The 10,159-nt window shown below is 40.9% G+C and overlaps 1 protein-coding gene across 1 annotated transcript; it reads right to left on the reverse strand.

Annotated features, from left to right (window-relative positions):
• Nucleotides 1–5,846: 5,846 nt before the first annotated feature.
• On the reverse strand, nucleotides 5,847–8,746 carry AGTR2 (angiotensin II receptor type 2). The gene is made up of 2 exons (XM_069212547.1): nucleotides 8,625–8,746; nucleotides 5,847–7,140 (listed from the first exon to the last, which is right to left on the reverse strand). The coding sequence occupies exon 2, from the start codon at nucleotides 7,109–7,111 to the stop codon at nucleotides 5,975–5,977; it is 1,137 nt and encodes a 378-aa protein (XP_069068648.1). The 5' UTR covers nucleotides 7,112–7,140; nucleotides 8,625–8,746; the 3' UTR covers nucleotides 5,847–5,974.
• Between the last annotated feature and the right edge of the window lie 1,413 nt (nucleotides 8,747–10,159).

Here is a 10,159-nt window from a genome sequence, read left to right on the forward strand (position 1 = left end):
TTGATGTGATGCTTCTCAAAACTCTTGTTTCTTTCTAAAGCTGAAGCCTGTAGAGCCGCCTTTGTTTTTTGCCCTGAGAAAATATGTGTCCAGAGCTATACGGGGACAAAAACCAAGGGTATACAATAAGCAGATGGAGGAATAATTCAAGGCTCCGTTGATCTCTTGTTGTAATTTCACAAGGTTGAAGCATAAACATTATGACGTGTTTGCATGGGCATCAATTTGGGTTGCTGGGGGCAGCAACCTCTGGCTTGGCCTTAAGTAAGCGTGGCACTGCTCCAGCTGGCCCCAGTGTTCATGAAAGAAGCATCAGGAACACGAAGTAAGCAAGGCTCAGCAGACCTGCTTGCTATCTGTAGTTTCAATAGCTTGCCTTTTCTTTATTCTCATGAGAAAACAGGCAAGTTTTAAGTGGTGAAATGTGGGAATAATAAAGTATAGGTGAATGATGTCATTGGGACCTTATAGGTGCATGATGTCACTTCCAGTTGCTTTAGTATTTTGATGCATCATGTTTTTTTGTTTAAATATTGTTTTATTAAAGTCTTGTCATAATAGTTGATTTCTATGCAGACAAATAAAATACAATGCAAATTCCTCTGATTTAGTGGTGATGTGACATGGATAAACCAAATATATCAAACATAGATAAACAAAAGAAGAGGTGCATCATTGATGTGTATTATAGAACAGTGATCAAATTAAACTCAAACTAAAAACAACTAAGGGAATTTGACAGGGTGGATAAAGAGTCCCCAACTTGCTGGAAAAAGATATATTGGTCTAAGGAAACATCCTTGGCAAGTAGGTAAGAGAAACCATTGTGGACACCTATTATATTCTTATACAGGGACAATAGTTCACGGAAGAGTGACCGAAGAGAGTTGGGAGACGCACAACCCCTAAAGAAAATGGAAGAAAGAATCTTGCCTCTTTGGTATTTTAGTGTGGGGTGGCTTGGAACCTTTTAGGGTGGGAGGGTATCATTATTGGGAGGAATCTCAAGGGGAGACATAAAGGGGGTCATTTTGACCCTGGCGGTACGAGACCGCCAGGGCTAAAATGACGGAAGCACCGCCAACAGGCTGGCGGTGCTTCCAGGCGTATTACGACCGCGGCGGAAGCGCCGCGGTCGCACCGCCGGGGCTGGCGGTATTCCGCCACTTTTGCCCCGGCTGTGATAATCCGCCTGGGCAGCGCTGCCCAGGGGATTACGAGTCCCCGACCGCCAGCCTTTTTCTGGCGGTTTGCACCGCCAGAAAAAGGCTGGCGGAACAGGGAGTCGAGGGGCCCCTGGTGGCCCCATGCAGCTTTCTTTTCACTGTCTGCTATGCAGACAGTGAAAAGCGCGACGGGTGCAACTGCACCCGTCGCATGGCCGATACACCGCCGGCTCCATTTGGAGCCAGCTCCTATTTTGCGGCCGTGATCCCCGCTGGGCCAGCGGGTGGAAACCAGGTTTCCGCCCGCCGGCCCAGCCGGGATCTCCAAATGTCCGCAGCCGCATTGGCGGCCGCACGGCGGTCAGATCAGCCGCCCGCCAAGGTCATAATGACCCCCAAAATGTCCCATTCTCTGGCAATTGGTCAGCTACGCAGGCCTCGGGCTCCTTCTTTATGAAGGTTGGTGACATCAGCCTTTGCCCAATGTAGGATGGTGACTTTACATCCCAGCATGTTTGAAGATAGTTTTAAATAAGTGACAAGAGTCCAGTGTAAAATGATGTTAATATTCATATATTCTAGCAGCTAAACTACATAATACTACAAGGTAGCACCTGAAGGTTGACAGAATCTTGCTTTCTCCCATCAAATCAAAAACAGTATGTAGACTACTTTCTACCATGGGAACATATGCAGTCTATCTGCCATATGGCTGAGCCAAAATGGTGACACATATCTACCTTTCATAAGATATGTACACCTTTCCCTATTATTTTAGTTCCAGACAGTGAGACTAGTAGCAGTTAACTATCAAAAAGAAAATTCAACATAAGCAACATAAACATTACTCTCACAACACTTTTCCTTCCTATGAAATATCATGCATTGTGGATGATAATATGTGTCCCAGTCAACGGATCACTATTCAGTAGTCATACCAGGAAGTCATTTTACTCAACACGTTTCACATCTACGGTACTCCAAATCTGGACAAGTTTGCCTGTTATTGTTTTTTCATTCTTCTCTCAATTAACTTGACCATAGTACCTTCCTTTCTCAAATCAACCCTTTTTGAGTAAAGATGCAGGCACACCCATCACATCTCCTGCATGTACAAAATGTTATCCCTTATGCACAATACAATTAAATGTATGTTACATTTGCACTCAACCCTTAGGAGTGTCTAAATTTATCAATAGCACTGTGAAATGCAACTTGGAAACTAACTTTCCAAAACTTCACCAACTCCCCTTTCCCCAACTTAGCCAATTTTACACATGATAGCAGCCATCTGACTTGTGTCACAGTACCAATGCGTTGACATTTGCTTTATCTCTACCCTCCAACCCCCAACTCTAACCAAATCTAACAGCACTACATATTAGAAGCACATTCTATTGGTTTACTGTCCTCTTCCACTTTAAGAAAGTAAAAAGTTTCCTATTCAACCGCTAACAAGAGAGACTCCAAAAATGTATTGAAATGTTATATGTGTACGTTCGACCCACCATCTAAGGTAGGTGAAGCTGGAGAAATTAAACCATAAGTCCATAGGTTAGAGGGTGGCCCATACTGCATCAGCTTCTAAATTCTGTGCTTGTCTCATTTCACCAGAGCAGCAGGAGGTTGAGAAACATCATGATTCAAGAGTGCCTGCCTTTCAACCACAAGCATGTTTCTGGCCAAGTACCCGGGGAATTTTCCATAATGAGGAACTAAATCTAATCTACAAAAGAGCTACTATGTATGAAGCTAAGGGATCAATCAACCGCCATGACGACAAATTAAAAAGACATTTTTTGACAAATAATGTATTTTATTTTTTTGCTTATCGTTTAATATTATTACAAACTACCAACTAGGCAAATCCATCAAGTTTTATATTTTAAATTATTATTCTATCTGTATTTTAAATGAATCATATCTGCAATCACTGGCAGTAGATAAATCAAAAAGTAAGGAAAACTGATGTGGTTGAAATGCATAAAGTTAATTTGACTTCTTTCTAGATCTTTCCACATGGACCCCATTTTGAGTGGAAAACAAGCTTGTAATTATTGAAAGTTGCCTATTCTTAAGGGTGAGTCAATAACAATAAAGAGTGGTAGGAGGAGTCCGGTGCTGTAGATTAAAGTAATTTACCTTTATGTTCAAATTTAATAACAATTACTTTGTTGCTTTGTTGAATTTCCAGGGATCAATATAGAAATTGATTTTGAAATTTATTATTGCCTAAACTAAACAGTCATTCATTTAAAAAATTGAAAATTGGGTGAACCCTAATTTAAAAGGTGTGAATGTTTTCTAGAGCGAGCTGTACTTTAATCAATAATTTAAACATTTTGGACATTGCTAACCACGTAGGTTTGCAAATATATTAAAGAATAATTTATGAGAATAAGGCATGGAGCACTTATAACAAAGGAGGTTGCAATAAATAAACTCTAAAGAGGTGAGCACATATTGTGTACTCCATATAATTAGGGAACCTTTCTCTCACTGAAGAAATTACAGATCAGGAAAATTGCAAAAGACAGTGATGAGGTGAAGAGAAAAATCTTAGAGAGACGGATACTGTACAGAAGAGGGAACACATGCATGAGCAATCAGACATACAGTGAGATGTGTACCACCTCTCTATATTTGGATGATTGATCTCATGCCTCATTTGAACTATTTAAACCAATAACAAACGTAATACACAAGACTACACCGAATAAACATATTACTATAGCTGTGTACAGTATGAAAAGGCATTCATTAAGATTGATTTGTCTATGATCCAACATTATCCAGGAATCTTAGCTACATTTGATGAGGCGCTGAATAAATGGTGAAGGAAAACATTACCATTTAGATAAATGGCACTTTGGCTTACTTGAGTTGTATCACACAGGCTTTATATATGACCAGCCACAAGAATTACACATAGTAAGCATGATAATATATGTCTGAGGAGTATCCAAACACACTAGAAAAAAAAATGATCATCTAGCATGATACTAAATCGTATGTACATTTGAAATTGTAATTAGGAAGTAGCAAGGTAAAACATTGATGTTTTGTAGATATGAGTATTTAAATGGCAGTTCTACTTAAGTATTTATTTTACTGAAATGTGTTAATGGGTAGAATGTGAGGTGTTTTGCATGTATATAATCTCATGTACATAAAAGTGATATTTTTTTATCGTGATATGAAATACTAACTGCACATATGAAGGACACACACTTATAAGATAGCCCTGCTTACTTATGATCAAAATCTGTGAACTGGGGCAGTCATCCGTGTTACAGGTTACCCTGACAGCCATATTATCTCTCCTCTGGCAATAGAGTGCCACCCCTTGCATAAAGCAAGCATGTCTACATCTTGTGGCCATTCCAGACCTTTAGCGACCGTCTCTGGACTAGGACTGGCATATTGAGTATAGAGTGGACCTATAGATGTCATTCCTACAATGTGGTACCCAACTCTGCAATGTGGTGACCATCCTTGGCACTTATGAATGTCTCTGGAGTAAGTTTAATATCCCTGGCATATAGACCACTTCTATGGCATATGATGGTGCATTTGTTATCATAATGTGTCAGGTATGACAACTCTTAGAAACAAATAATGGAGCTACTCGTTGGAGACACTTGGGGCCTGATTTATGAAAAGTTAGCACCGCCTTTACATAATTTTTTGCAAAAGGGGCGCAAACTTTTCATTAATCAGGCTCATGGTTTGCACACACCCTGCAATGCTTTAATAAACTATAGTAGTAGTGGTGGTGCAATGGGAGAGTTAAGGATAAGGTGGAACTTGTCTTTGAGGAGTGAGTATTATGGTGACGGTTTGAAGTCACACGCTAAAAGTTATTTAGCGATTTATGACATAAGGTGATGGATTTTGCTTTTTTGGCTAATGCTTCTAATGACAACATTTCCTGCAACGATAAATAAAAACTACATATACAATTGAGGACTTGGTTAGAATTGGATTAGAGATCTCACCCCTGAGTCTCTCATATTTGAAAATCGTGTGTATCGCTTCCCAAGTAGTCTAATATGTAATATGTTTTCACAGTTTAGCAATTTAGGATGTTTAACCAAAACAGTACCATAAAAGATTTAAAAATCTAATTATATTAGCCCGAAATAAATACTCCTATAAATAATTAAATATCTGTTAAACAAATACTAAGCCCAACTGAGAAATAAGCCAAAATACTTCAAAGTAAATGTCTAAATAATGCATAGATAAAATGTGAGGACATGTGTTATCTTATGCACAGCCCTAAAGCAGATAGTGTGCATGCTTATGGCTATATTGCTGACTTTGCAATAAGAAAACCAAGGTTCTAATCATGGCTTTTAAGGTTGATCAAAGAATAATGTGATTCTGGACGAGTCACTTTTTCTCCCTGTTTCAAAATGTAAGCATGTCACCTAAAAACCAGCTGAACAATGCACAGACCCCACTTTCCCTTCCCAGCACAGCATACCTTTCTGCAGAATATTAATAAAATAATGAATCTTCGAAGCACTTTTGCAAAGGTATGATCTGAGGACATTATGTTGTGAGTCGTTTGTATAGCACAACCATCTCTAATGTCACTATAGACATGTACATACTTTTTTCTCACACGAATGAAACATCTGTGACTAAATAGCATTTATTACACGGATTTCTCGCAAACGGAGGTGACAGTTCCCAGATTGAATGAATAACAAAGTTTTTCTCTACATCGAGCCGCAAGTTCAAGAATGATTGCTGCTTTAACCAACAGTCACTAGGGTTAAGTCGGTTTTATCCTTGCTGCCTTATAGGTGTAAGGGTCCTGCTTGTTTAGGGTCACTGCCCTTCCTTGAGGAGGAGCACTGTTGGCTATTCTTAAACTGAGGAGACCTTAGCTGAAAGATATCTCTGAAATTGTCTTTGAACTGGTTCCCTACAAAGCCGTACAAGAGGGGGTTGATGGAACTGTTAGCAAATCCCATGCAGAGGCTGAAGGGCATAGCCACGTCGATGGTGTCTATCAACTGGCAGTTTATGATGATGCCCATACGCGACAAGGCATCTAAGAATGTTAGGACATGGAATGGAAGCCAGCATGTTAAGAATGCCACAAAAATTGCAGCAAACATCAAAAGGACCTTGTCTCTTTTGTAGCTAATTTTCCCAGGTAACTTAGAACTCATCAGATGTTTTCCTATTCTCAGATAGCAAGTCGTGATGATCAACACAGGAACAAAAAATCCAAGCATGTTTTTTACTAGAGCCACACCAGCACACCAGTCTGAGTACCTTTCAGCAGGATACGCCATCACGCATGCATTAACGCCAAGATGTTCAATGTATTGTATTTCACGGAAATAAAAGGTAGGCAGAGAGGCAAGACAAGCCAACCCCCAAATCAATCCAGTCACCATGTAAGCTTGATGCAACGTCCGCCTTTGTGACTGGAAGGGGTGAACAATGGCCCAGTACCGGTCCACACTCATACAGGTGATGAAAAATATACTTGCGAATAAGTTGAGGCATAAAATGGAGCCAGAAATTTTACACATTACAGATCCAAATAGCCAGTTGTAGCCAACAGCGTAGTAGGTTGCCCACAGGGGGAGAGTAGCTAAGAATAACAAGTCTGCTACTGCCAAGTTGAAAAAGTAATGATTTGCTATTGTTTTTGGGCCATTATGGAGGCAGAGCACTGTTACTACCACACAATTTCCAACAAATCCAATGCCAAAGATAATTCCATAAAGCGCAGGAATCAGCTCGAATTGGTAATCCATAGGCACACTTTTGTGACAGGGCGTGGAGTATGCCTGGTCCACTGAGGCATTTGCGGATACTGAAAGAGGATCCTTCAAATGTTCTTTGCTGTCATTGAAAAAAGAGTAGTTACTGCTGTACATATCTGGTGCTGAAGTGGAGAAACTCTGTGGAAAGTGCATATGCGCTGAGTCGTTGCATGATATGGTGCCTGAAAAATCAGATTTGAAAAATGTTTAGACATTAGCATGGGTATTAGAATTCAATGTATTTTAAGAAATATTTTAAGATGGTTTGACAACAGACACAAGCATGCATGTATATTTTTGGGAGAAGACATATTGGTAGTAATAAAAAATCTTAGATCCTTGATGACTGAAAAAGGCAATGCACGTGGATCCCGACTGTGACATTAACATTCCTACTGCTACAATGGCATCATATTAACGCAACAACATATTCTACTTGTGTTTAAGGAAATCAATAGGATTGTCAGGCATTATTCCATATTGGTGAAAATATTCAAAGGCTTCATTCATATGTTGTGTATTGTGTTCAATACTTCTAATAGAACCCATTAATTTATATAAGTCACTGAAACGTAATACTTCCCATGCAGGCCAGGATGAAAAAGAACCATACCTGGCTATTGCTTCCTTCTGTGTAAATCGTACTTCACCACCACAGTGAAATCAGTACTTGCCATAAGAGCATACTCCGTGAAAGCACAAAGAGGGAGTGTATCTCTTCCTGGATGCAGAGCAACGGTCCGCACCAGAAAACCACAAGTCCAAGGGCCATCTGGCCGAGGTACGTATTACTAAAATGCTACCCCCTCAGTCTGATGCATTTCTGCGCTCCATCAACAAGCCTGCGGGCAGGGCCAAGTCCGCTAAAACGAGGCAGAAACAGCCCTCCAGCTGCTGGCGAACACAATGCCTCCTACAAAGGTAATACTGAAGGCAGATTCTCTACCAAGTGCACAGACAGGCGGCAAACTAGCCATCGACTGCACGGCGACTCAAGACCCCACCACGGGCAGTGAAGCGTTACGGAAACGCTAAATATAATAAAACAAAAAATAACAAGATGCCTGCCATAAAATAAGGAATATATATGTGATTGTTCTTTCGTGTGGTACAAAGTACTTACTGTTGATTTCCGATGTACCAGAAATCAAAGTAACGTGAGGGCGACGGGGCAGGAGAGAGAGGGAGAGAGATTACATATTCTGTTGGCTCACATATACTTCAAGTCAAATCAAGCTTAGCAAAAAGTATAATCATGGCTTGTCACCATCAATAGTGCTTTTAGTCAAGGCATTCTCATCACTATGTCGAACATATGTCGTACATGTGAATCTGAGGGATTCTATGTGAGCCTCTGTGTGTGTTTGTGTGTGTGGCGTGTGACTCAGAAAAATGCACACAAATCCCTTATGTGCTTCCACCTCGATGGATGGGGTACAACAGAGTTCATACGGTTTCCTAGTCCCGTGAAATTTAATTGTTATTTGATGAGAGCCCTGCTTGCCATGTTGTGCGTTACGCATGAAACAGTTTTACATGACCACAACATACGTATGTTTTTGCAGGTCCAGCACAGTACTAAATAATGTATAGCACAGATACAAAGTACGGTATATCCACCACTCCAAAATGCTGTCAAAAACATCCCGAGTAAACCAGCACTTACTTGAAGCAGATCGGAATTCAGCGCGCAGTGTCGTGCCAGCCCCTTCCTTCACTCTGCCTGCTCTCCGAATGTAATCACCGGGATTCGTGTTTCTCTAACTTAAATGTTCTGTTTATCCCGTGGGGAGATATTAACCCACGTAGCTCTGGGAAAAAACACACGAGGAGGTCTTCCAGAAATAGTCTGGCAGAAAATCATTAGTTTGATGGGTCTCCTCCATCTCAGAGTCACTCGATGTGTGCTGTAAATAATGAATACGCGAGAAAGAAAATGTTCGAGCATTTTAATGACTTTTACTGAGACATGGGACCTCTTGCGCAGATGGACGACTCCGATGTTGGGGCCAATGGGAAACATCTGCATGCTGTATCCCCCACCCATGATTGATTGTGCTTAGGGTTATGAACTTGTGTTTTTGTCGTAAATCTTGATGTTGTTCTTTTTGTTATCTTTTTGTTAATCTCTAGAGCTAAAAGTATCTGTATAATAATACAAGAAAATACTGGCGTGTTTTTTTTTAAAAATCTGAATCTATACTTAACTTAGATGTATGTGACTTGCAAAGCATTTTTAGAAAATGCGATATGTAGATTGGAAGTGCCTTTTTAAGTAGATTAATTTTTATCAAAGAGTTTGGGCGACAGTATTTGCAGTTCTCTGTTACACTAAAGTACAACTATTATTTTGTGTGTTTAAGCTGATTTTTAATTCTCGGTTACAGCCAGATTGTGCTGCCTTTTGGCAAACCTATTATTTCACGTATTGAATATATAGCGAGGTTGTGGGTCATCCCTTGCTCATGATTGAATGTCTTTGTTTTCTATTACATGTGTCTGTTCTTCATTCTATGGCTTGCTTCCGTCCCTATTCTTGTGTTTGTCCTGCGCATGAGCATTTCAGTCTAAAAGTGTTCTAACTTGATTGGCTGTGTCCTTCCACTGCTAACTTTATCATATAGAGAAACTGGCTTTTCGGCAGCCCCTTTCAGGCATTGGCTACTGAGGATGCGCTGACTTTAGGAATTGGCTTTACAGGTTATCCATCAGCCTTGGTGTTAGCAATTTCAAGTCATAGATGTAAATGTTTTCTAAAAAATAGCCCTCCACACATAGACTGGTATTCTTTCCCCTTTTAATGACACCATCGCCGAACTCGCCAGCACCCACGCACTCCCCTCCACGGACTACTTCCTCCTCGGAGACCTCAACTACCACCTAGAGAACAACAACAACCCCAACTCCACCATGCTGATAGACAACCTCGCCAACCTCGGAATCCGACAACTCGTCACCACACCCACTCACATCGCAGGACATACGCTTGATCCCAGCTTCACCACAAGCGCCCACGTCACCTTCAACCACACCACCGAACACTACTGGACCGACCACCACTGCATCCATTTCACCTTCAAGAAACAAACCAAGCACCAACGCCCCCAACAACCACCTCGCCGCTGCTGGAGCAAAGTCACCAAAGAGCAACTATCCAACACCCTCAACCAGAACTCTCCCGCTGACCCCACCGACCCAGAC

The sequence above is a fragment of the Pleurodeles waltl genome, chromosome 2_1 (genome assembly GCF_031143425.1).
Source record: "Pleurodeles waltl isolate 20211129_DDA chromosome 2_1, aPleWal1.hap1.20221129, whole genome shotgun sequence".
Taxonomy (NCBI): Eukaryota; Metazoa; Chordata; class Amphibia; order Caudata; family Salamandridae; genus Pleurodeles; species Pleurodeles waltl.